This window comes from Eulemur rufifrons, chromosome 2 (assembly GCF_041146395.1).
Source record: "Eulemur rufifrons isolate Redbay chromosome 2, OSU_ERuf_1, whole genome shotgun sequence".
Taxonomy (NCBI): domain Eukaryota; kingdom Metazoa; phylum Chordata; class Mammalia; order Primates; family Lemuridae; genus Eulemur; species Eulemur rufifrons.
Genome location: NC_090984.1, coordinates 24,229,644 through 24,257,473, shown reverse-complemented (window position 1 = coordinate 24,257,473; position 27,830 = coordinate 24,229,644). Strand labels below are relative to the sequence as shown.

General features: G+C 43.4%; 1 protein-coding gene across 21 annotated transcripts; it reads right to left on the bottom strand.

Annotated features, from left to right (window-relative positions):
• Positions 1-198: 198 nt before the first annotated feature.
• PARP6 (poly(ADP-ribose) polymerase family member 6) lies at positions 199-27,819 on the bottom strand. Of its 21 annotated transcripts, none has more exons than XM_069482176.1 (24): positions 27,550-27,819; positions 26,293-26,557; positions 24,090-24,282; positions 23,349-23,426; positions 22,501-22,595; positions 22,046-22,106; positions 21,725-21,815; positions 21,184-21,250; positions 18,182-18,331; positions 17,071-17,221; positions 16,444-16,497; positions 14,964-15,059; positions 14,263-14,355; positions 13,554-13,679; positions 12,128-12,193; positions 11,125-11,192; positions 9,444-9,492; positions 9,117-9,226; positions 8,317-8,389; positions 7,546-7,615; positions 1,599-1,678; positions 1,166-1,229; positions 913-997; positions 199-571 (listed from the first exon to the last, which is right to left on the bottom strand). In XM_069482176.1, the coding sequence occupies exons 3-24, from the start codon at positions 24,090-24,092 to the stop codon at positions 469-471; spliced, it is 1,833 nt and encodes a 610-aa protein (XP_069338277.1). In that variant the 5' UTR covers positions 24,093-24,282; positions 26,293-26,557; positions 27,550-27,819; the 3' UTR covers positions 199-468. The 21 variants fall into 21 exon arrangements, 14 of the variants coding, with proteins under 14 accessions (XP_069338277.1, XP_069338217.1, XP_069338233.1 ...); XM_069482116.1 differs by having other exon boundaries at positions 9,117-9,229; positions 17,011-17,221; positions 27,660-27,819; XM_069482132.1 differs by having other exon boundaries at positions 17,011-17,221; positions 27,660-27,819.
• Positions 27,820-27,830: the final 11 nt, after the last annotated feature.

Here is a 27,830-nt window from a genome sequence, read left to right as displayed (position 1 = left end):
TGCATAACTGGTAATTCCTTTTAATCCATTGATTAAAAAGCTGACAGCTGTAGTATACTACACTAAATGGACTCAGCTTTGATTCCATGCAACATAAACAGTCCCAACCCTCAAGATATTCCACTCTCCCCACCCCCATCCCCACTTGGGGGCTTGCAGTAGGTGCTGGGCCAGGCTAGTCAGACCACAGTGATCATATCCAGTCCACAGCACCTTCCATTTTATTGTTTTATTTACAAACAGGGTGAAGTCAACTGGGAAAATCAGGGGTTGGAGTCAGTCTGGGCCATCCAAACGTAGAGTGGTTCCTGGGTCAAGTTCCACCATGAAGGCCACCTCTTCTTTTTCTTGCCCCCTTGGTAATGGCCCCTTAATTCCTCAGGGCAGCCTCACCTGCTGCACCTGAGCCCTTTTATGAGGGCAGATGGATCCTGGGGGAACAGGGGTGGTACGAGGGCTGGGGCCCCCTCAGTTTGTGTAAACCTGAGTTCCGATCACACGCATGATTTCCTTCTGTATCTTGGGGTCCTGAGTATTTATGTTGGCATCGCCCACCTGACCATCCTCATATCTGCCAAAGATAGGGCAAGTGTGAGCATAAAAGGGAGAACAATATCAGAATGTGAACCAGTAGAACTGTATTTCAAGGTGTGGCCATCCCATCCCAGAATTCAAAGCCCTTTCTCACTACTCTTCAGAGAGGAAGGGATTCAGCTTATCTAGTTTCCTCTAGACAGACTTTGATGATCTATACCCATTCCTATTCTCCAAGGGGAAAGTCCCAGTGCCAGCTCCACTCAGGTAGCCAGATACAAATCTCAGATAACAGAAACAGACTTTCCCAGTAGTCACACACCATCACACCCCCACCCTCACTCCTCAAGTAATCCCTAGGGTCCCTCCTGGACTTACACAAAGAAGAACCGTGTGCAGACATGGTCAGATACAGGGCACACCCAGATGTTCCCATGCTTCTGGAGGTCCTTGGATGTAATCACTGGGAAGAAGACCAGAAGTCACAGATATCATGTTTAAGGCACAGAGTCCAGGCACGAAAGGGAAACCATGCTGTTTCAACATCACCCTAGGCCAGATCATATGCCAAAGTTGCATCAAAAATAAAGGTTGGGGATCCAGAAAGACAGGGCATGGGTAAGCTACCTACCTTCACAAAGTGCTATACAGTTTAGATTCCGACTCTGCAGGAACCTTGACTGAATGGATCGGGTCTGGAAGAGAAGGAGGCAAAGGAAAGCAGAGCCAGGCAGACAGTTAACGATTTTCCCTAGAGAGGCTGGTTAAGCTGCTGCTGATTGGGGGTGGGGATCAGGGATATCCTGGGTGCCCAGCCACCCACCAGAATTTTGCTTTCCCATAATCAGTCTGGATGGGGCCACAGCTTCCATCTTTGCATTTTTATCTAAACTCAGCCTCTACTTTCATACTTATGACTGAGGCCACATACGACTCTGGAAGTGTGTGCACCTTTAAATGATCTTCAAATCATCGTCCCTGTCCATTGTTTCCCCACCCATCTCTTCAAGCTAAAATAGCCCCAGGGAAGGGTCCTGCCTCATTAGAGTAGGGCCAACTAATACCTGGGGGATGGTATTCATCCTGTTATATCTCTGGACCAGCTCATCCTTGGAGGGCATCCTGTGCTGTCCTTTTCCCATTCCTGTCACAGAACAACAAACCCAGTTCACTCATCCATTCCTTAATCAAATATTTACTGAAGTGCCTACTATGTGCCAGCACTGAGCTAGACACTTGGCAATATACAGTAAAGAATAAAACAAACGAGATATTTGTCCCCACAGAATTTAGTCTGGTGGAAATTACAGGCAAGAAACATGTAATTATAACACAGCATGGTAAGGGTTGTGATGCGGAGAGAACAGAGCACTGTGTGAGCCAGAGGAGGGGAACTAGCCTAGGCCAGGGGGGTTGAAGGAGGCATCCTGGTGACAGCTAGGCTGACAACTAGAGGATTAGGAAGAGTTAATTAAGTGAAAGGGGATGGGGGAGGGAAGCATGCTGGGCAGAAGTAATAGGATATAAAGGCCTGAGGGAAAGATAAAGCTCTATGCCTTGGTACAGAGAATAGTCAATGGCAAAGAGAGAAAAGATGTGGAAGAGGTAAGCTAGGATCAGATCAAGCAGGCCTTGCACACCATGTTAAGGCAACCACAGTTTATCCTTAGAACACAAGGGAACCACTGAAGAGTTCTAAGATAGAGGAGTAAGACAGGAAATGAACCAGAATTGAGGGGCCCAAGAGAGTGAGATATCCACACTTCAGCATCACATGCCAGGCTGAGCGAAATGAGTGGAGAGGAAGCAAGCAGAGCAAGTCAGATCTTGTCTAGTCTCCAAGTTACATAAAAAACCTGACCAGTCATTCAAGAGAAAAGGAGAAAGCACAGCACAGTTAAGTGATGAATAATTTTCCACAGGTAATCACAAGGGCAACCACCTTGAAGAACTCTACTTCCTTTGGCAAGCCTTCCCAGACTTGAGAAAGGAGTGCTGATTCCCTCTAGTTTCCACATTATCTAAATCCATAAATCCTCTGCTATCCTTACCCCCTACTCAACAGCCCTGTTCTTAGATTTACAGACTCAACCTGGATTTTTCTTATTTGGATATAACACAGTGCTTGTGTGCCCCTACTCCCAACCCAACTCTTTTTGGCTTGAGGACAGGAATTCAGTCTCTGTACTCAATTTTTTCACAGGCCCAGTCTTATAAGAGTAAGGGATAAAAGTGTGAGTGTGAGACAGAGAGACACAAAGAGACAGAGAGACAGACAGAGAGAGAGAGAGAGAATGAGACTGAGAAGGAGATGTATGAAGATGCAAATAATGCTATTATTACAGGCCAAAAGCACTCTCACTGCTCTAGTCTGGAACTTCCTATCATTATCAACTCCACTCTGCCTCAATTCTTGGCTTTGTGATAGCCATGGTATAGAGATGGGGGTGTAACTGTTAAACTGACATTCTTTAGTACTCAGGCTGTCAACTCATCATGCAGTTACACTGAAGTCTCACGACAGATTCAGAGCCTGAACAAAAATCAGGACAATGAGAGCCTCAACACCTAATTGCCAATTTCTTCCTCTTACAGGGTACTCAAAACCCTTCTGTTTCTACCTTCTCCATTAGCCTTAACTAGTTTCAGCTCTCCATCCAAACATCATGGCCTCCTCAACATGGGTGAATCAGTGACAAGGTGCTAAGTGAAATTCCCATTCAGGTTCTACTTGAGGGGAGGCGGACAAGGGGATGAGAATAATCTGATTTCTATGGCACGTCTTAGAGATGGCCCTTATGATATAACCCAAATCTTGTCTCACCCCAATCCTATTGCACACTCTCCTTTCCATACTGACCCAGTGATCTTCTGTCCATCTCTTGAGACCAGACCCTGAGACCATGGTGGCTAGAATAATCCCTGGATGCTTTGTGTCCTGAGTATGCACTTATCAGAAGTCCCTAAACAGAACTAACCCAAACATGGAGTTTACCATCTCCTTTCTCACTGTCCCTTATTTCAACCTGCACACTGCAGCCAAGTCACTGGAGATTCCACTGGTTAAATGAACTCTATTTATACCAACTGACGCCCCTAGAAGGCATCCATCCAGTGCCACTAAGCTAAAGGTACGCTGAGGTAGAAAAAATAGAATACCAGAACAGGGGAGAAGAAAATATACAAGACAGTTGGTCAAACGCTGGAGTAACTACAGCAAGTGGAACATCTGCACATATGCCCCCCTACCACATTATAGAGACTCTCACCTATCTATGAGACCATTCAAGACCCAATCATTCTAGCAAAGACTACCCTAGCCTAGAAATTAGGAGACTTGGACTCCAGTCGTAGCTCTGCTACTCATAGCTGTGTGACCATGAGAAAGTCATTTAACTTTTCTGTATATCAGCTTTCTTATCTGTAAAGTAATAAGGAATTCTCAGCAGGGGTGGGGAACCTGCAGCCTTGGGGCCACACGTGGCCTTCTGGATCATTGAGTGCAGCTTTTAGACTGAATCCAAATTTTACAGAACAAATCTTTTTATTAAAAGGGGTCCAGCAGAGGAAGATGCTTTTCTTGCCTCCTTTGGGGCTTAAAAAAAGATGGGTGGTGGGGCTTAAAAAAGATTGGTGATATAGAGTCTCACTCTGTCACCCCAGGTAGAGGGCAGTGGTGTCATCATAGCTCACAGCAACCTCAAACTCCTGGGCTCAAGTGATCCTCCTGCCTCAGCCTCCTGCGTAGCTGGAACTATAGGCGCATGCCCCAGTGCCCAGCTAATTTTTCTATTTTTAGTAGAGATAGGGTCTTGCTCTTGCTTAGGCTGGTCTCGAACTCCTGAGTTCAAGTGATCCTCCCGCCTTGGCCTCCCCTAGTGCTAGGATTAAAGGCATAAGCCACTGCTGCTGGCCTGAAAAAGAACAATCTTGAAATCAGAAGGTTGCAGGTTCCCCATCCCTGGTAGATGATGTATACCTCCAATAGTAAAGTCCTATGGTACTTTGTATCTATAATCAATCACCCTTTGAGAGAGAGAGAAGAATGGTGTCTACTACAGTTTTATGTAATCAGTAAAGTGATGAAGAAAGACAAGTAGGCTATAGAGATTCCTGGCTCTATCTGGTAACTAAGGTATTCAGGCACTTAGTGGTAAACAAAGGCCAGTGGGAGAAGAGAGAAGGAAAGAGAAGGAATAGGGAGAAAATAAGAAGGAAGAATCTTGTGGGCACCAAGAAGTAGGATAACCTCTCACTACTCAGATAATAACAACAGCTTAGTCAGAGGGATGCTAAGGCTGGGCCAAAGATAAAAACTGAGGAATCGAGACAAAGAAACCAAAAAGGCTATTCCAACCCCATCCCTACTCTGGACTCCAGGTACACAGAGGAAGATTCACTCACACATTCAATAAATGTTTATTGAGCACTTACCCTATGTGAATTAATCATAACCTGTTTCATGACACATTATCACTTTTTAATAGGACAATGAAAACCCAGAGACCCAACCCAAGAACTAAATCCAAGAACTAAAACATTGCCTGCCTCCTCTTGGGAGGTAATCACTGTCTTGAAATTTGAGTTCTTACTCCCTTGCTTTTCTTTCTTTAGTTTTACACACATGTGCCTATTAATTTTGTTTGCTTTTGAATAATATAAAAAAGGAACCATATACTGTATGGTCTTCTCGGACTTGCCTTTTATTTTTAGTTAGCGACAGGGTCTTACTCTGTCACCCAGCCTGGAGTATGCAATCATAGCTCACTGCAGCCTTGAATGCCCAGCTTAAGCAATCCTCCTGCCTCAACTTCCTGAGTTGCTAGGATTACAGGCATGAGCCATGGTGTCCAGCAATTGAACATATTACTAAGATTTTTCCATGTTATTGCGTAGCAATGATGTTTGTTCATTTTCATTGCTAAATAATAATCCACTGTTAGAATATATAAAAATATTTATCCATTATCCTCATGGTAAGCATTTGAGATGATTCTAAGATCTGCTGTTACAGTATTGCTTTGGACCTTCCTGTACACATCTTTTGGTACACACATGCAGAAATTAAAATGCTGGGTCCCAGGAATAAAACTGCTCAGATTGATGAAGTAAAATCAAATTGTTTTCCAAAACAGATGTACAAATTTATATCCCCGCAGGCAATAAAGGAGATCCTGCTGATCTACAACTTTTGGTACTATCAGAAGTGTTGTCAGATTTCTTAATTTTTGCCAATCCACATAGGTACTCAATTGTGAGTCATTTTGGTCCTGATTTTACTTCTCTATAAATAAAGGTTGAGCAGCTTTTCACATTTTCTGGACACTTCTTCAGTGAAATACCTGTTCATGTCCTTTACCTATTTTTCTTTTCTTTTAGGTTGTCTATTCTTATTGATTTGTAAGAATTTTTAAAATACATTTTTTAAAATATATTAAAAGTGCCTCCCAAAGCGCTGGGATTACAGGTGTGAGCTACCATGCCCAGACTAAAATACATTTTTATTACTAACCTTTTTGTGGTTATATGTGCTGTAAATGTCTTCTCCCAGTTTATAGCTTATCATTGCACTTTAAGGGGTCTTCTGATGAATAGAAGTTTTTAACTTTAATTAATAAAGTCAAATTCACCAATCTTTTACGATATATAATTCCATCTTTTTCTATTCTCTAGAAAATTTTGTAACAAGATTATAATAATTTGTTCCTTGAAAGTTTGGTTTAAGATTCACTTGTATGGGCTTGGTGGAGTATGTTGTGTTTTTGTGGAAAATTTTAAGCTATTTCAATTTCTTTTATAGTTTTATGGCTATTTGGGTTATTTCCTCTTGAGTCAGTTTTGTAGTTATATTTTTCTAAGAACTTATCTATTTTATCAAAGTTTTCAAATTACGGGCATAAGGTTTACAGAATTATCTTATCAGCCATTAAAAGTCTGCTAGGCTGGGCCCAGTGGTGCACACCTGTAGTCCCAGCTACTTAGGAGGCTGAGCTCTTAAAAAAGAATTTTTACTGTATCTATGGTTATGGCGCCTTTTCCATTCATTATATTATTTAATTGTGCCCCTTTCCTTCTTAATCAATCTAACCAGGGTTATCTGTTTTGTTTGTTCTTTAAAAGCATCTTTTTTTGGCTTTTTTGGTCCTATCTATTGTGCTCTTTTTATTTCATTGATTTTGGTTCTTACCTATATTATCTCATTTCTTCTACTTAGGTTTAATCTGTTGTTAGAGACTTTTTTAGTTCTTTGCACTAAATTTTTCTTACAACAGTTACAATTACTGCAGAATACCAGATAACCTATAAAGAATCTAGCACAATCCCCTTCATATGGTGAACACACAACTATGTGGTGGCTATACTTTATATATGGAGACTACATCGAACAAGAACAAAAGCAGCCTGAAAAGGAACAAAGAAGACATGAACCAGAAAGACAGAGAGAGGTCTAAGTTGGATTCCTTTTCCAAGTTGGAATCATCTCCTGATTAGAATCTGAACCTCATTCATGTCTTTAGAATAAAATGCTTTCTCTTCTATTCAGTGTGACTCATATAATACTGTATGACTATAGACAGTTTAAATTTTAAAATATGGTTGACAGATAGAACAACATCTACAGAAATATAAGCCAATGGAAAGTACCCAAACCTTCAGGAGTATTCACACATAAACTCATATGCTCATGTGCATACAATATATAATAGCCAACACAAAAATGTGGTCTACAAAAAGCCTTGTTATCTCCCAGTTATTCTTCAACCCTTTCCCAGAGGCAAGCCCCTACAATAAATAAAACAATAAATAAAATTATTTTAACAATAATTGTCCTCACCTTGTAAAGAATCTAAATTTCTAATAAGAAAATGTAGAGAGACAGGCTATGTATCCTCGACTTGGGAGAGAGCTGACATAGATCAAGTATCTATGATGGGGGAGATAGCACAGATCATGTGTTCACAAATGGATGCAATGTAAATAGAGTCAAAGTGGCCAGGGAGTATTTCTTACCTGAGTATCCAAAGGAAATACTGGAGATGGGGCTCAGGTAGATGCCTTTGCCATAGGCTGCTCCATGCAGCTTGCAGGGAAACACCAGGATGAGCAATATGAGCCTGGGCTCTCCGATGGCTATATATTAGGCAGCCACAAGGCTTATCCAGCCCTCTGTCCCTCCATGTCTTCTCACTCATTCAAATAACTCTAAGCACCTACTCTTGAAAAGCTGACTGGTTGAGAAGTAGATGCAGGTTAAGCCCGCTTGCCTATGAAATACCAGATATTGATGCCTTGGAGGGTGGGGAGTGGCAGAGCCACTGAATCAGTCCCTCAGCATCCACACTCCTGTCCCCAGGCCTTACACATGCAGATTCCAAAAAAGAGGTACTATGGAACAGGTAGCCAGGAAGGACAATACCCATTCCCTGGAGTCTCTCAGGGCAAAGAAACAACTCTCCCATATCAACTCTTTGAATGAAGAGCCACATAAATGAAACGCTCTAATAGGTTAATTCACCACAGTGGCTGCAATCAGCAATTCCATATTCCTGCCTACAGGTACATTCCCATTCCCAAAACCACCAAAAACAGCCTGAGATCAAATATACAACAGCCACATTCACTCTATACATATAGTTCCACCTTCCTCTCTAAGGAAGCCCCCGAGGCAGGCTAGGCTTGAGGACGCTGAGGCAAAAACAGCTGAGTACTCTAGAGCGGTCTATCCTAAAACATTGTGGGGCAGAGAGGGGGTGGAGAGAAAGGAAAGGGGCACAGCCTCACCTGCAGTTTGGTGTAGGATGCATTGACCAGCCCATTGCGCAGGATTGAATGCCAGTTCTCAATGTGGGACCCACTGTAAGGCAGGGCAGAACACATGTCTCCTCATGGTATGAGGTTCCCAGGAGCACTTCCAAGACTGCCAATCCCACCCATCCTCACCCACACAGGACATGAAGATGGACAGAGATACACCTAGTAATGGACACGCACATGGATACAGTCACAGGCACGCAAGATATGTGCGCGTGTGGCCAAACCCTACATCTTTATTTCTGGTTTTCATCCTCTCTTCTGTGCCTCAGCTAATCCCATCCTAAATCCTCAAATGCTGGTTCAGTATTTTCTTTTGCCTATTCTTCTGATATTTCAAACTCAACAAACTTATCACTGATCCCATATATGGCTTCTAATCCTGACTTCATGTTCTATTTTAAGAAAAAGGTACAACCACTCCCTCTAAGTTACCTTTAATACCTCTCGTTTTCTCTCCCCCATCTTACAATTATGCATAAATTGTGGATTTTCTTTCAAAGTAGCTTTCACATCTATTCCCTCCCATCTGTTCCTTCAACCACATCTTTTTATATGTAAATATTATTTCTCTTCAACTACATCATAAGCAGTTTGGGAATAAAGACCACATCATACTTATCTTTTTATCCTCCACAGCACCTACCACAACAGCATTTAATAAGTATTTGCTGACTAGTGGATGGACACAGGTAACACAAACTCATATACCTCAAGAACACTCTAACCGGCCCCCTCCCACCCCGCTGCCCAGCTCCCAGCCTCCTCACTGGAAGGCAAAGGTGCTGCCGTAGAGCTTCTTGGCGGTCCGGAACCGAGCCTCCTTGGCAGGAGGGCTGCTCAGCAGGAGGAACTGGTGTGAGGTGTGCATGAACTTCAGCTGCTGCCCAGGGTGGGGGTGGGATCAGGAAAACAGAGCAGAAATTGAGATCAGGGAGGGAACGATTGCACTGACCCCACACAAGGGAAAAACGCTAAGGCCCAAACCCTATGTTGATAGACAGAGCTAACCAGGCAGATCTAGACCAATATGGTTAACTGACTTAGAGCCCCTCACCAGAAATTTAAAAGAGTTTAGAGGCAACATGGTCACTTACCCTGCTGAGAGGTAGTTTGACAATGTGTGACCTGTTGCTAGAGATGATCCTGGAAGAAAGAGAAAAGAAAAGAAAGGACAGAATGTTACATATACATACACATGACCTATGTGGTTAAGCTGTCCTGAAACAAGCAGCCTTCCTCTGCCCTTGGGGGAACAAGCAAGGATTCCTGGGCCGGGGAAATGTCCAGCTCACTATCTGGATACTCCTTTTGATACAAAAATGTAAAAGGGAAGCTACCTACCAGAGATCAGCTAGCTACTAGAGAATTAAACAATGGATGAAAAAAAGAAAGGGGTGGGAAGTGAGCTGCTACATGTAGGGAGAAAATGATACAACAAAAGGAAGAGCACAAGAAGTCACCTACAAAAAAACAACAAAAACAAAACAGGTCTAAATTAGGATGGTGACAATTTATACTTGGGATTTAGACTCAGACTCAGAACTCGGGCTCAGGAACCATCCTGCCTGAGCTCAGAGAAAGCCTGAAGGCTCTCGGGGATTGGGAGGAATGTAGAGAAAGTTACTGTCTAGGCTGGAGAAAGAAATAGAAGTAACTAGAATGATTGTCCTGAGGAGTCAGAACAGATCAGACTGTGTATAGGCTGAACTCGGAGGATAGGAGAAAACAAACGCATAAAACCTCGAGGGCTTGGCAAGACAGCACTATCTCCTACAGTGGACACAGTTTGGCTTTTCTGTGCCTCATCCATGTACCTATGATGGCACCCTGGATGGTCTATGCCCAGTTATTCCTCAGGCTGAGGGGGAGGACGCTGTTGCACTCAGAAATTACTGATGTCAAAGGCTGGCTAGGAATATGGGGGCAGGCCAGAAGGGGAAAGCTATGTCAGGAAAATAGAAAAGAAGTCAAGGTCAGGGAGGTAAGACAGTAGGAAATAGTCAGAATCTGTGCTAAGAGTAGGGAAGAACAACAGTGCCTCAAGGCTCTGGACATTCTACATCATCTGGGAAGGCCCTGAGACAGGGGTAGGGTGAGACAGACCTCTCAGAAAACTTACTGAAATGAACAGTGTTAATTCCTACATACAAGGGACACTCAAAAACCTATTGGTGCTGACTATAGTTAATAACAATGTATCATATTCTTGAAAATCATGGAGAGAATAGATTTCCAAGGGCTCTCACCACAAAAAATACGTGAGATAATGCACATGTTAATTAGCTCTAGTGAGCCACTCCACAATGTACACATATTTCAAAATAAATAGATAAAATTTCCATTTGGCTATTAATTTATTTTTTTATCATGAGTTCAGGGGTCTCACTCTTGCTCAGACTGGTCTCGAATTCCTGAGCTCAAGCAATCCTCGCACCTCAGCCTCCCAGAGTGCTAGGATTACAGGCGTGAGCCACCGTGTCCAGCCTTCATTTGGCAATTTAAAAAATCAATTAATTAAGAAAAGAAAAAAAAAACCTATTGGGGAACATGGAACACCCTAAGAACTTGAGAAATCATGTCAGAATTTGTGAGCCTTTATAGGATCTGAGTTCTTGTCGAGGTAAGGTGTTAGAATAGAACCCCAAGAAGCAGCAGTCAGACAGTCTATAACCTTGGAAAAATGCTGAAACCGTCCCTAAGAGAAGTCGTAGGCTCCACGTCCAACGCCTCCGTCCCTCCCCATGCCCTGGAAAGGATGAGCCATGCTATCCATACCACTGCAGGAGAGGATGGGCCAGGGGATCCAACTTGTCCATCTGCTTCTTGATCTCCAAATATGAGCCCTGTAAGACAATGGCCACAAGGTTATCTCCCAGGAGAGGCGGGTGCCCTCCCACTTTCCATAGCCTGACTACCAGAGCCCAGGGCAAGGTAGGCACCAAAGGCCACATACAGGAGAGGAGATGGGGTTCCCACCCTCAAGGAGCCCCAGTCAGGTTGGGAAGACTCATAAATAAATATGAAAATGACTGAAGATGCTTACAAAACAACATGCAGGTGGGTCTCCCTCATTTTATGCAATTCCTACAGCCCTAAAAAGTTGATTATAAATCAAAAAATAAATAAAATCAATGTCCCAGAAAGATTAGGCTAAGGAATCCTGTGGTAAATCTTTACAGAAAGCAAAGAGTCCTTCTGACAAGTAAATCATCCCTCATAGGTATATCTTATGTGTTAATCTGAACTGTGATATATAGGATTTGCTGAGAAGAGGCCCACCTGTAAATGTGAGTACAAATGAATGTCTATTCATGCAGAGATTGCAGACGAGGGGTGGGGAAGTCTGGTGAGGGACAGCCTTGAGTCAAAGGATGGTCACTGCTCCATGTGGCTGCCCCACCCCTAGAAGGATAGAAGATGTAGGCCCCTGGGGGTCTAGTTCCTTACCTCCAAGACCCCCTCCTCTCCCTCCCAACCCCACTTCTCTAATTCCCTAAGAACTACGGGAAAACATTAAATATGAACAACTTGTGAAAGAATTAGCAGCAAAGGTAAAGGCTGAGAGCAACACTAAGACTGAAGAGAATAAAGAGAAGTAACAGAGCTAACAAGACAGAGAACAAGAATTGGAAAGGTTAAAGAAGGAAGACTAAAAAAAATACAGTGAGGAATTTGAGTAGCTTCTCTAAATCCTCATCCTACTCCCACAAATTACAAGCAGAATAGGGCATTTGAGCTGGGCAGGCAGCGGGGAAGGGACAGACAGAAGGCAGAATACCTGGGTCATCTCCCGAATGGACATCACACTATCCAGAGCTTTCTGAAGCCGCTCATAATTCTTCTTCTGTGGAGAATCAATGGGAAGAGAAGAACCAGATGAAGGAAAGAGGAGAGTAAGGATGTGATGAGGAGGGCCAGAGAGGTACAGAAGAAGTCTAGGCCCACGGAAATAGGGTAGTAGTGTGTCATCAAAAGAACACAGATTTAATGTCAGACGGTTCTGGTATAATAGGCTAGTCCTCTTTTACCAACTGGGAGTAATGGGGTAAGTTACTTGACCCCTTAGAACCTTAGTATTCTTGTTTGCAAATGAAGATAATTTCTACCACCCTCATAGAAATGTTCTGAGGATTAAATAACATTTATAAAGAACTTAGTATAGTACCTGATATATAGTAATGACGGTAATAGTGAGGTACTGTGCTGGGTTATTGTGATGGTTAATTTTATGTGCCAACTTCACTGGACCATGAGGTGCCCAGACATTTGGTCAACCATTATTTCTGGGTGTGTCTAGTCTATATGGTATTTTTGGTTGAGATTAACATTTGAATCAGTAGACTGAGAAAAACAGATTGTCCTCTAATGTGGAAAGGCCCCATCCAATCAAATGATGACCTGAATAAAGGGCTAACCCCCACCCCTCGAGTAAGATGGTACTCCTCCTGCCTGACCATTTGATTTGGATTGTGAGTCTTTTCCTGCCTTCAGATTAGAACTAAAAACCTGGCTGCTTTTGGGTCTTGAGCCTGCCAGTTTTCAGACTAGAACTTACACCATTGGCTCTCCTGGGTTTCAGGCCTTCAGACCAGGACTGAAATCATACCACTGGCTTTCCTGGGTCTGCAGCTCGCCGACTATAGACAATGGGACTTTTCATCCTCCATAATCATGTGAGGTAATTTCTTATAATAAACCTCTCTTTCTCTCTCTCTCTATATATATCCCCCATTGGCTCTGTAAATCTGGAGAACTCTAAAAGAGTACTTGACGTACATTATCTCTCATTTTTATAACAATCTGCAAAACAAATATTATCCCCTTTTTACAGATAAGGAAATAAGGAAATTGAGGTTCAGTGACTTACCTAACACCATTCAACTACCGAGTAGCAGAAACTCAAATGGAACCAGGTCTGTCTGGCTCCAAAGCCTATATTCTTCCCTATCATGATGTAACTAATATTAATTCTTCTCCCCCTCCTGTGATAAACTTAGCTATTTACTCATTGAAACAGCTAAATCTTTGGGTTCAAGAGTTCCCAAGAAATAAGTGTTTCTTCCTTTTGTCCCTTATTCCAAGTTGGAATAAGGGACAGCCCGTCCATATACATTTCACATACACTGGAATGACAGCCCATGTCTCCCACTACCTTTTACCATTTTGGTTCATTAGCCCCGACTTTCTTCCCAAGTAATTTATACCTTAGGGTTAAAGGCCAGAGTCTTAGGATCAGTGGGGTCCACCACAGAGGGATAAGGCTCAAAGATGATGCTTTTTCTAGGGGACTCCAGCGCTGCCCTACACATGGCCACCAGCAGATCCACCACCTTAGGGGAAAGGAGAAAAAGGGGGGAAAGCTAAACAATCTCCCAGAACTGTGAGTCACACAGGACCCAGCATTTCTCCCTGTTCTTTAAAAAAGCAAATGTGTTCATGGATTTTTAACTGGAAAATACCAACTCATAAATATTCAAGTAATACCAAAGTGATTAAAGAAAAGATAAAATTCATACCCTTGCCCCCAAACAAATCTCATTCATTACAGGTAACTACTGGTAAGTTTGATGTATACATATCCAGATATTTTTCCTACGGAAATAGTTATTTCCTTATATAGGCAATTTTATTTCACAAACTATTGTATTCGGTTTTTTCATATAATTATATGTTACAATTTTCTATCCACAGATAATAGCTCTGTAGTATTTCCACTGTAAGGACATATTGTAATTTCTTTAACAAGACCCTCTACAGATGGAGTTGCACCCATTTTTATTTTATAAACAATACCATAGTAAATATCCTTACATATGAAAGCAATTTTGGAGGTTAAATTGCAAGGAGTGAAACTGCTGGGTTCCTCCGCCTCTCTTCATCCCAACTCCCCAGCTGCCTTTCCCTCTCCCGTACCTCTGCTCCAGTAGCCACCTCTTCTGCAGCTCCAGACATGACGCCCAGGGTGTAGAAGGAGAAGACGCACAGTTCACGAGTACAGACAGCTGGCTGAATGAACATATTAAACAGACGATGGTGCTATAGGGTGTGCAATAAGGTATAGGGAGAGAGGAACAGCCCTGACCTCAGACAACTCTAGAACAAGGTAGGAATTTGGGGCCCTCTATGTCCAGAGAAAACTATCAATAAGGACTTAATTACAATGCCTTACTGAAAAGTTTGAGAGTTAATACTCTCTCCTCTATGATGTCTTCCCTGCTCTTCCTAGGTAGTCAGATGCCCTCTGAGATTCCACAACACTGCTCGTATCTCTTCTACACACTTAACATATATGGTGATTTACAGTTAAGTGACTGTCTACCAACCTGGACTTGGAGTCCTTGAGGATGGCATCATATCCAATCATCTTCACCAATATCTGATACCCATTTTTAAATGTTAGGTGAACTGTATCTTCAAAAATATTCCCATATCCTCATCTCTCTAAGTAGGCCTGCTGAGGTTTCTTAACTGAGAAAAATAATTATTTATAGAGTCTCAGAGAAAGTGGACAGAATTCTACGTTCACTGTAGGCTCAGGAAGAAAGAAATAAAGGAAAGATGAGGAGTGAAGGGGACTTAGCTAAGGAAGAGGGTCACAGAGCAGGGACCTGTACCTTGAGCATGGAACCATTCTGGAAGACATGCTGCTCATCACACACCACACAGTATTCATTCAATGTTGGAATCCTCTGCTCTGCATACTTCATGATCTAGAGAGAGAACAGTTTCTAAGTCTTTTGGAAGTGCAGGCACAGATATGGGAAATAATGTGAGCTTCTTTTCCAGCTTTCCTTCTCCATCTCAGCCCTGTGGCTAAGGTAGGGTCTATTCTTGGGCCCTGCCCTTAGTTAAACTGATGGCCTTGACTGCAGAGCTAAGACTGCATAGTATGGTAAAAATAAGACCAGCCACGATGTTTGATTTAGAAGACCTCTACTACTTAATACCATATATAACTTTGGGCAAGTCAGTTAACCTGAGCCTTGGTTTCTTCATTTATAAATAAATTAGAACATTATTTAAATCATAGGAGGTACTGCAAGAAACGAGATGATTTCCATGAAAAGTATTTTAAAAACATAAACAGGTGCTAATCAAATTATTAACAGCAGTTGGACTATTCCTTTGGGACAGGACAGTATTTAGTCCATGATGGGATGGCACGGGGGCCTGAGAAGCCATTTTACCTACCCAGAATACTTAGCCAGTCCACTGATCAAAACCACAGATACAGCTGTGCTGGGAAGATGGCACAAATCCAGAGCTCATGCAGCAATATCCTCAAGTGTTTTTTTGGACCCTCTAACACAGCTTTTGTGTGCAGATCAGGTTATTACTATTTTATATGCCTTTGAGCTGATAATGGGACATGCTATTCATTCATTTAACGTAGATTTATGCAATAATATAAAAGATTGCCTTCTCAGATGCTAAACTCCAATAAGGGAGCTATGACACATATACAAATTAATTACAATTCAAGGCAACATATAGTATGTGACACGTAGGTGCCATATAAAATAAAAAGGATCCTAAGAGCTCAGTGAGGGGAGAGATCATTTCTAGTTAATGCAGTTGGAGTCACGATGGCAATCATCGCTCGCCTTGATGGCAACAGGCACACATGGGAACGAAGGCCAGTGGAGGGAATGGCATGAGCAAAGGTTACAGAGATTCAAAAGTGAAAGCATGTCCAAGGAATGAAAAGATTTTTAAAAGCAGCAAATGGCCAGCAGTGGCTGAGCAGTGAAAGGGGTCCAGCAGGAAAACTGAAGACCACTTGAGCAAGGGATGTTGGTGATCATAAGAAACTTAGTGTCAACCCCTCTCTCGACACACACTTAAAATTTGCAGTGCCAAATTCTGCACTTGATCCTAAGTGTTCTGTGAATGCTGTCTTCCCAGTAATGTTGTGAGCTTCCTGAGGATGGGAACTATGGCTTCTTTCCTCCTATCCACTTGACATTCAGTATAGTTCTGGGAACAAGGCAACTCATGAAATATTCAACTGACTAAGGAGCTGGAAGATGTTAGGGGACCAAATGTGTCGGACAACAGGTAGGGGCTGTGGGATGAACCTTCTGACTTGATTACCTGGACAAGGAATCCATACTCCAGAGTGGGGATGTTCTTGCAGTGACCACTGACCTGGTGAGAGTAAAAAGGCAACTCTAAGAGCCTCCTATGAAGCTGGGCCAAGACAGACCTCATTCATGCCCACCACTTAGGATTCTCCTAAAGCAGCTAAGGCCTAGCTCAGATCAGCCTAAGTAATCCCAAAGCTGGACAGGAGATCTTTAGGCATTTTTACCAAAGTTTCTGGAAAAGGGCTCACCTGCACGTAACCCTCTTCAAAGTAGGTACCACAGATTAGTACAGCAGCTGACTACTAAATCCTGACCACAACCCAATGAAATCATGACTTCTCCTTGGGAGGCCTATCTCTAGACTGTCTGCTTCATAGCCTATTATCAGAGAAGTTTGCCAGACAATATATTAATAGATAGAAGTTTTCAGCTATTAAAAAATGTATTCCACTCATTCATGGTACATACTCAGGTTTGATTTATGATGCCCTCACCTCATTTTGAGAAGCTATACTCCCACATTTCCACTCCCACCCACCTGACGCCCAAGTCAAACCCTCCCCAGCCCATGTACCAAAGGAGAGGTCCGTGCTGGGGGAGGGAGGCCCACGTGCTGGGGGCACAGGAGACCTGCCTGGGGGCTGGGAGGGTAGCCAAACACCTCCACTTTGGGGTTCTTCATGGTGCAGGAGATGGAACGGTTCATGAGGCGCCCAACTCGAAGCTCTGGCACACCCAGTTTGCCTTTCAGCATGGAGTCCTGTATGATAGGGAAACTGGGAGACCTGGGGAGAGAGAGCAAAGACAAATGATGAAACTGGGGATTCAGTACATGTCCTAGGAGGGAATTGGAGATAGTGATTCCTAAGCCAAAATTCCTAAGCCAAAGACAAACTCATACCTGAGAAAAGTTCTACTGGATCTTAAACAATGTCAAAACTAGTAGATCACACATCTGAATTGATTTTTCATGTCATTATCAGTGTGTGTTTCAGATTGGGACACGGAAGGTGGGCAGAGGCACAGTGCACATCACTATGGCATCTAGATCAGGTATGGAATGATCCCACAGAGAAGCTGTTTCATTTATTCAGAGAGTGTGTGTGTGTGTGTGTGTGTGTGCGCGCGCACACGTGTGAAAGAGAGAAGTGGGGGGAGAGGGGAAGGGGGGACAGAGAGAGAGAAAGTGGTAAACAACTGTGCTAGGCAAGAAGTAGTTGCATCCCAAAGAGCCTAATGTCAACTGTCTAACTGTCAACAACAGTTGCCTGGGAAGCTACAAATTTACATTTCTATCTGCCTTTGGGAAGATCAGAAGGCATCAAAGGGGGTAAAAATGCAGACCTGAGGTCAAACAATGGAGCAATATTTATTTCTAGAATCTAACTAATAAATTAATGTACCCCTGCATAAGAGCAAGGAACTGGTGCCTATTCTCTGACTCTTCCTCCTTAGGATGGGGAACAAGGATGGGGGCCAAAGAAAAGAAAGAAGGAAAGATCAGCATACATTTTCCAAATACATACAATGAGCTAGGAATCATGTTTTACATAAGGGATGAGGTATTAACATTAGGTCAGAAGTAGAAACATAAAGACACACAGGGGACAGGACCACATGAGGGGTGTTAGTAGATAAAGATACAGAATTTACAGGACCAAGGGAGGAGACAGAAAAGATAAGTTTAGGTAATCAGGAAAGTGTGGGGAGGGTGAGCTATCACAAGGTGATCGGGGAGCACTTACTTGGGGATGGGTGAGAAGATGCTGAGGCCAGCTCGGAACTTCTTGATAGTACCACTTGCCTTGAACCAACTGTGCCTCTTCTCCTGCTGGGTCTTCAAGAAATCGTTGCTCAGATGTTTCCATTGTTGGGATGTGAACATACCCAGGATCCTGCAGGATCAAAGAGAATAGGCTTAAGCAAGATTAGGCAGGAGAGTAGGTCAAGAAATAATGATTGAGAGAGACAACTAATTCAAAATTCAGACCTAGGGACTGCAAAACTAGTTGTGGAGGGGGACTGTGTGTCTAAAGACTCTCTTAAGATGACCTTAGCACATGGAAATGTACTGTCCTGAAGCACCCCTTTACCCTAGGGGGCACCTCACGTAATGGACCACAAAACTTCTGAGACACTTTGCCTTTAGAGGGAGATCTCAAAGGTGAGCCTTCAAAGGCTGTGAACCTTGAGATCGACTGCCAAGAATGACTATACCGCTGAGAGAGGAACGTAAGTGGTGGGATTGAGGTGAGCACCTCTCTCTGTTTTGTGAGCAGTGAAGAAAAGGACAAGTGACATGAGGGGTATTGACATTGTTAGGTGGAGAATTACATCCTCAAATTTATGGTTTCCAACTCGAGCTGGGTCCTCAGCTGGACTTGTCAATCCTTTCACTTGTCCTTGATCAGTTCTCTCTAGCATTACTCTAAACTGCTCTGAATCCTCATCACTTTCTTTAAGCTACCAACTTCACCTATACCAACAACCTTTCTTCCTTAATAGAGAAAGCCATCAGATAACAACAGCTCCATTAATTTTCCAGCCCTACTACAAAATCTATTTCTACTTCCACCCTTACCTTGACCCCTCCATTCTCTGCAGACAAGATGACCCTCCTATTTAAGATCAATTCTCCTATTTGTGCTCTAGATCTCAGCCCCATCTTGCCTCTTTAGGGACCTAAACGTGTCAACCATTCCATTCAATTCCTTTCCCAGAGTCTACCAAAAATTTTACTTTCTGGCTGGGCGTGGTGGCTCATGCCTGTAATCTTAGCACTCCAAGAGGCCAAGGCAGGAGGATCGCTTGAGCTCAGGAGTTCGAGACCAGCCTGAGCAATAGAGAGATCCCGTCTCTACTAAAAAGAGAAAAAAATTAGCCAGGCGTGGTGGTGCGCGCCTGTAGTCCCAGCTACTCGGGAGACTGAGGCAGAAGGATTGCTTGAGCCCAGGAGTTTGAGGTTGCTGTGAGCTAGGCTGACACCATTGCACTCTAGCCCAGGAAACAAAGTGAGACTCTTGTCTCAAAAAAAATTTCACTTTGTGGAGCTCAGTCTAGCTACCTCTACCTCTTCTCTCCTCATCCAAATTTCTCAATCCATACTCATTGTTTCTACTTCGCTGCCAACCACCCACTTCTCAACTTTGTGTATTCTGGTTTCTACCTTCACCACTCCATTAAAATTTTTCTCACCTTGATGCTAAATCCAACTGAAACTCCCAAGTTCTCCCACTACTTATCTTCTCTGGCGTCTGGCCTTCCTTGTAGAACCTCTCCTCACTTGTTTTCTGTGCCACCATTCTCTTCTTATTCTTCTCTGACCTACCTGCAGAGCTTCTTCTTCCTCACCTACGCTGTTCGTTTCTTGGGTGTTTAAGGGTATTTTGCCCTTGACCCTATTTTCTTTTCATTTTATCATGCTCTGCTTTGGCAATCTCATATTCACTGGTTGTAATTTCCATCCACAAACTGATGCGTACCTCCAACTCTAACCTCTCCTGTAAGTAGCAAATTCACATATATTGAACATCTTCACTTGCATACTCCAAAGGAACCTTTAAACAACATGCCTAAAATGGAACTAATTATCTATCCTCATCCTACAAACCTGCTCCTCTTTTTATCTCCCTATTTAAATTGTTGGCATCACAATTTATCCAGACATCTAGGCTGGAAACCCAGGAATAATTTTCTACTATTCCTTGATCCTTATCACCATAATCAACATGTCCAAATCAGCCTTCAAGTCTTACTGATTTTATGCCCTGCAAATTTCTCTGTTTCTCATCTCCATTCTCACCTACAGTCACACTTTAGTTCAGCATCTCATGTCTAGAATTCTACAAAAGTCTCCTATTAAACTAGTTCTGGCCTCTTGTCTCATTCCCCCCTACCCATATTGTACAATGCTACCAGATTAGTTTTTCTAAAACTACATTCAACCTTGTCCTTTCTTTGCCTAAAACCCTTCAATGTTTCCACTGCCTAAAAGATAAAAGCCCAAGATCTTTGCTAATTTGAACACCTATTCTCTGGCTTTGGTTCCTACCACTCTCCCCTTGCATTTCAGCAGCAATATTTAACTACTTGAAGCTTCCTACACACATGCTGCTTCATGTAACTACGCCCAGCAAATGTTATTCTCTCTCAGAAACTGTCCACATGGACAACTCTCATTCATCCTAGAAAACCATTAATCATCTTTCATTCCTTTATTCACGGCCCTCCACTTGTCACACTATATTGAGTCACTCCTTCCTCTGTGTTCTTTCTAAACTTTACATATTCACTTGTATTAGAATACGTATCCACTAGACTCTATTTGGAACTTCATTGAGGGTAGAAAATGTGCATCAGTTCTCTTTGTATACCAAATACTTAGCATGATGCTCAAAATATTCAATAAACTAAAATTATCTGAGCTCCTACAGCCCCGCTCTCTCAGGAAATATTAATGGCATGACTCTGATTCCAGGGTTGTACTTTTCCTTAAATGGTAAGTAGAGATGAGTCTCTGCTTTCGCCTCTAAGAAGTTTTAAGTTCTGACACCCAACAACAATAGACTCCCACTCCACAACAATAAATTTGGCTCCCCAAATTTATTTCAGCTTTTCCTGGGCATACTTTAGGAAGACTTTTTTGGAAGGAAACGTTCCATCCAAGGTTCTGCCTGCCCGTCCAAATAGATATCTCTCTCTCTCTTTCCCTCACGTGTCCCTGATCAGAAAAGATCAAAATTCTTACTTTTTCAACTGAAGACCCAGCCCAAACCCTTCCTTATTCGATGGCTGGAAAACCTCAATTGATGGTTCTGCAAAAAGAAGAGAAGGGACCTCATAAGTACACATCTCTAACCTCCTGGCAGTCCAAAGACACAGTTCAGTGGAATAGCTTCTGTAGATTCTAAAATAGAAGCTGCTGGGTACTCTAAATAATGGTGGAGGAGGAAAACATCTGAAGTAGAGAGTAGGTTCTAAAAGCTGTCTAGTCAATTTCAAATATCCTCAGTAGGAAGTTGGGGCGGGGGGCGGGGGGCGGGGCGGAAAGAGAAATAAATATTTCAGAACCAGAGAAAACAATGTCATTAGCCATGAAGGCCTTTAGGGAATGGCTATCAGATGACAGGGGACGAAGACACCAATGAAAGGAAACTACAAAGCCCCTCCCAATGACCTACAGATTGAGCCAAGGGCCTCGTTCCTAGTTTTTCTCTACCTCAGTTAACTTAGGACTTTGGATTACACCACACTCAGAGCAGCCACTTGCCCAAAGTCACTGCCTTTACCTGGTCCATCAAGGTACTGGGAGAGAGAAAATCGCAGCCTCAACACAATGGGTTCTGTCCGGAGGACCTTCCAGGCTGTAGAGACTTCCTCCTAAAACAAGGGAAATAATTTACACTTTAGCAATATAGAGGAATGAAGTTTTCCTATATGACACACGCATGCACATGACAGTACACACCACTGTCTGCTGATGGTCTAGGAAAGACAGAGATGAAGAATGTGTGCTCCAAATACAGCACTCAGGAACAAGACTCCTGGCCTACATGACAAATTCCACAAGTCCAGCTAGACATGTTGTTGGCAGGTACTAGCCCACTTACATCGAGGAAGCTGATGTTGATGTGGAGGTCAATGTCCACGTCATCGATAGTTCCATATTCTCTATAGAGATACAGGCGACCACAGGTGAGACTCATTAAGGGAGAAAGAAGGGAACAGAGACTGAGGTGGAAGGAGACCTGAGCCCTGGGCCAGGGGAGAAGGAAGGTGGTAGTTTTATATGTAGGGTCTTAGCTATAGCCCCTTCTCCATGCCAGAAGTCTTTCTTACCGCAAAGGTGAAACTATTGGCTTAGAGGGGTCTAGGATAAGAGGAAATTTCTAAGAAAAGTAGCCTTACTCTCTCCTTTCAGCCAAGCTTATATATTCTGAGCAATTTCTATCATTAAGCTCATAATTTATCCCCCTATCATACCATAAAAAGAAAAACCTCTAGCCTTTTAACAACTCAGAAAGAAGTGGCTTGCTCCCTTGCCATCCCTGAAGCAGAGTCCCACCTGATGGATACAGAGTTCTCACTGTAGATCTCCTTCACGGCTTCAATGTCTGCATCAAGCTGTGGGTGTCGATACAGGTCAGCTGCACAGCTCCCCTGAGATAGTGGCAAAAATGTTGGTGGTGGAGAGGTGTGGAAAAATATAGATGGGGAAGAGAGAAGAAAACGAAAAAAACATGAAGAGACACCAGAAACAGGAGAAATCAGACAGCAGCAGCAATACAGGGGAAGTGAAAGCCTCTTATATGAAGGGGTTCTTGGGAGTGACCCCAGCTAGGGATTTCATTAACAGACAAGTATCCCTCCCATCACCACTCTAAGAAAGTTTCAGGAGACCAAAGGTAGGCTTTTCACATCCTTAAGTCTCCAGCTTTTCCCCTCAAACCTTGACCAGGATACTTACATATACATCTACAACAACTGAGAACAGGCTGAACAGTACAAATTTTAGCTCACCTAGGTTCTATCCGAAAAGCATTCCGGGAGTCTAAGCATTTCTACTCAGGATTGTGCCCTGGATAATAATGGCATTAAGCAATAACTGGCAGAGTAATCTTTTAAGATGCAACCCCACTGGTTATCAAGGGAGGAGTCAGAAAACAATTACTTCCAACTAAGACTATATGGGTAGCCTCCAAGTACCGAGGATGTAGGTTGCTCTGGGACAGGTAAGAACCCCAGGCAAGAGCAAGGACATGGGATCAACTCCAAGAAAACCATGCTCAAACTACACCAACATTATACCCTCATCTCATCTGTGCCCTAGAACAACATCTTTCATTACTGATGTATCCAGAGGAAGCACACATCTAGATTATTCAACATGGGTCTTGGGGGATATAACCTCACCTGAACTCCATAGAGAAATTCCTCTGATTCATTATCTCCCTCCGAATCATCATCATTCCAGAACTGGCCTTTGATGTCCTAGTGATGAGAAATAAGAATACCACCCTTTGTTAGGTCCCTGTTATCCCATGGAATGGGGCAGGGTGATACGGGGAACAGATTCCCACAAAGAATGGGAAGAAGTCCCTAGGGATAGAATAACTGAGGACCTAATCTCTTTATACCTTTCATCTCACCCTTTGAGAGAGTCTCAGGCTCTTCCTGAATCTGATTTTATCCATGGCCTAGCTCTGATTTGGTGGGACAGAGGAAAAACAGGAGAGAATTTTGGCCTTCTTAAGTCTCAGCATGACAATCGAGGCTCTGGTAGCCAGTCAGGGAGGGATGCAGAAGACTTCAATGTTAAGGTTGGTTCCTAAGCATATCTAGGTTCTAGTACAAGCTGGCCTCTTCTAGGATCACAATCCAAGGCAGCTCCCAAGTATACCTAAGCTCTCTTGTCTCATCACTCCCTTTCTAACCCTGAAAGTATTTAACTCTCCCCTCCCTTCTCAAGCAAACCCACCTACACACACATCAGGTAATACTGTTTCTGTGCCCCTTCTCTTTCCTTTAACGTCAGATAGCCACTCTACCTTCCAAAAGGGTGGGAGGGAAAATACTAGAAAAGAGTGAGATCTGTATTTTGTTTCATCCACCCCTTGGACAATCAGTTGGGAGAGGTGGGCAGTCAGTTCTCACCATTGGGTCAGTGGGTCACACACACTCTCAGGTCAGTGCTAGGCAGCACCCCTCCATACCACCAGCTGAACCCAGGCCAGTGCGATGGGCATTTAGGAGGCCACAAAGGGAGACAGGAGGCCGATGCCAGGAGCAACTGGAGAACTGCTGGGGATGGCAGGCTCTGCTGTTGTGGTGGCGACAAGTCAATGTCCTGTGGAAAGTAGATAACAACTGGTTTCATCACCACTTAATAGCTGGGTGGTATGTACACAGGCACACATATACTTATACAGATAGTTGCACATAAAGACACACTTGCATGCATATACACACATTTATACATGTAGTTCTTTAAGATAATGAACATGAAAGCACTATACAAACATAAGACACTACTATTCCATTCAAACTGGAGAGCTGGAATTGGAGCAAGTCCCTGCTCTAGTTCATAATGTTACAACTCCTGAAGCCAGAAGTGACGGTGGCAGGACCAAATGCCTATGCTTCTGTCTAGTCAGTTCATTTTGGAAAATTCTTCACAGTATCAACCCCCAGCAGAATTAAGAACCAGAATCTGATTCTTTCTGGACTCTTTATTCCTAGTTATTTCTTCATATTGAGCCATTACCTCTTTTTAAACATTACTATTACTAGAAGCCATTATATGGCAATCACAGCTAACTTAAAAAGTCCTCAACAACACTGAATACCCTCTAGCAGTTCTGATCTGAGTTGTCATGGCCAAAATAATGCCCTGGAGTCATCTTGGAACCTATCCCCAAATTAAAATACAACAATGATCCCAACAAATGCTTAGAAAAACACTTGACCTCTAGACTTTTCACATATAGTTCCCCTCACTGCTTCTAATCCAGAGGACCCCTAACCCTATACCAGCAACTTTTAGCCCCACTGAAGCTTCCACATACAGTAGGAAAAACAAACTCATCTGTCAAATTATTAAGACTTTAATGGCAGACGATGGCAAAGCTATCTTAGAGCAGGCTAAAAAAGCTTTCAGTTGCTCACTAGATCAGTAGGTCACTGGCTCTGTACATACCTCAGTCTGACCTCAAACAGAGGTGTTCCTGGTCTCTAACACAGTTCCGCTGAACCTTAGGTTTCTAGATCAGTGGTTCTATGAGTGGGGTCAATGGACCTGCATCAGTACCACCTAGGACCTTGTTAGAAATGTAAATTGTCAGGCCCCTAAGACCTACTGAATTAGAAACTCCAGGGATGAGGCCCACTTATTCTGATGCATGACAAAATTTGAAAACCACTGTTCCAGATCCTTGTGTGTTCTAAGGGCCCGTGGTCTGTTCCTCAGATACCAACTTAAGTCTGATAACTGGCCCACGATGGGGAGCATAATGCCAGGGCAAAAATCAGCATAGTAATCTTCTAGCTTATAGTACAGCCAGACCCATCAGAAATAATATACAAAAGGAAATTACAAGTGATATTCTTAAGAGATGAAACAATCTGGTATCTATCTGAGATTTGCTTTAAAATACTACCTCAAAACAAAAAAGGGGGGGAGAATAGATGAAATAAATAAGGCAAAATGTTGATTATTGATGAAGCTCAGTGATGTGTACATGAGAGTTTCTTGTACTACCTATTTTTGTGTATAGTTAGAAAATTTTATTAAAAAAAATTAGAAGCTGTAACAGGGGCTCTACTTATTTCTGTCAACTCTAAATGTTAACAGGAAAATTACCTGAGCCTCCACAATTGCCTTGTTTGTGTTCTTCAAACATATCAGGCATATTCCCACCACAGAACTCTGTCCCTGCTGTTTCCCCTTCTTGGAATGCTTTTCACCCAGATATCCACATGGCTTGCTTCTTCATGCTTTTAGATCTCTGCTCAAAGGTCACCTTGACCAACTTATATAAAACAGCAACACCCAACACACGCACACCAGCATTCTCTATCCCCCTGCCTCACTTTATTTTTTTTCCATAGCACTTATCACATTCTAACACAAAATATTTTGTCTCCCATCAGAATGCAAGCTTTATGGTGGCAGAGGCTTTGACTGTTTTCACTGTCTATATTCTCAGTCCCTTAACACATTTCTTGAATGAGTGAATGAATGAATGAACCCTCTGCTGGATACCTACCCAAATGGGAGATACATACAAGAACTTACAAGCTTCCACATACAGAAAAAAATCACACAAAAATGATTTTAGAAAAGCAAAACTTCACTCACCTTCAAGAGCAGCTGAGAACCAGAATATGAAGATCTGGGGGCTGGGTTTGTGAGATTTGAAAATAAACAGTCAAGTGCTGATCTGGATGATCACAGAGTAGTAAAGAGGGAGGCACTAATGTCCAGCCTGGGTTGTCTTGGGGTGAGCAGTAGGATTGACGGTGGTGTAGGCCAGAAGTACCAACTTGTTCAACGTCTTTGTCGCTGCAGAAGTCAAGAAAAATTTAGCCTCTCTCCAACGGCTGTTGCTGTTTGGTGTCTGCTGCTATCACAAGGAGAAAAAGGTAGTTCAGAGAGAGTTTTTCTTGTCCATGGAAGAGACAGTTCAGAGATCACCAGCTTTTTCACATCAGGCCACTTTAGTGAAGGATACTTGCTCCCTCTGCTCTCAATGCCCTTTCCTCTGGAGAGATGGAGAGTGGGCTTAAAAGGTAAAAAGTGAGAAAAGGCAGGTGGAGGGTCACTGAATCCACAGACTGACACAGATGTTTTAAAGAATAAACCTGAAAAGTGGCCTAGTTCAAAACTGTCATGTTATAGAATTCTCAGGGTCACTCTATAACATGAAGGGAGGTCAAGCAACTTCCTTATGGTTAGTGTAGTGGACATGGGATTTAAGCACACATGACAGATCCTAATTACATCTAATCTTCACGTGATGTGGTTATAACTAATTAAGGGAGTTCATGAATTAAGCAAGAAAGACCTACCCGATTTATCTAAATTGAGATAAAGAAGGGAACATTTCAAAAGTAGCTGGGCCAAATACAGACTACATGAAAAATCCCCAGAGAAGGGTAGCTACCATAGAAAGCTTTATTAATTTCCATGGGAATAGGCCAAATGTAAATAAGCCTCAAGTCTGGTTCACTAAAGTCTTTCCCTAGGTCCACGGTCCTCGGTGTGTGACAACTTTATGCACAACCAAAGAAGCCTCCAATCTCAACGTTTAAATCCTGGGCTTGGCTCCCTCCCGGCTTTGTGGTTCTGGAAGAGGAGGTTACTCCGCTCCACACCATGTGCCCCTTCTTTGAAGGACTAGGCCACTAAACAAAGAGTGTAGCGGAGAACCACGGAGGGGCGATTCCCGCACGCTAGCGCTACCTCCGGCACCCCGTGGGGAGAGAGAATGGGGCTGGCCCCGAAAATACTCTCTGCCAACGCGCTTCCAGGACAGGCCCTGCAGCCTCTCTTGGGGGAGCAGTTACAGCTCTTCCCCGGGGTTCCTCCGGCGACCCGAAGATACCCAACACCTGCCTCCCCCAAGAAGCAGCTCTGTGCCCGATCTGTGCTGCCAGCCGCCGAGCCTCAGAGAAGCCTGCCAAGCCCGGGAAGGCCATTCAGTGCCACCTGCTCGAACCCCTCACTTCGCCCACCCCGGCTGAGGCGGGACGGGCCCCGCACCCTTCCCGCGGCCCGGCCGCCCCGCCCCGTCCCCGTGGTGGCTGCCCCACAGGCCAGCCTCGCGAGTACTCACGGCGACCCCGGGCCGCGCGCGGCGCCGCCGAGGGACGAGCGGCCCGGGACGCCCCGCGGGG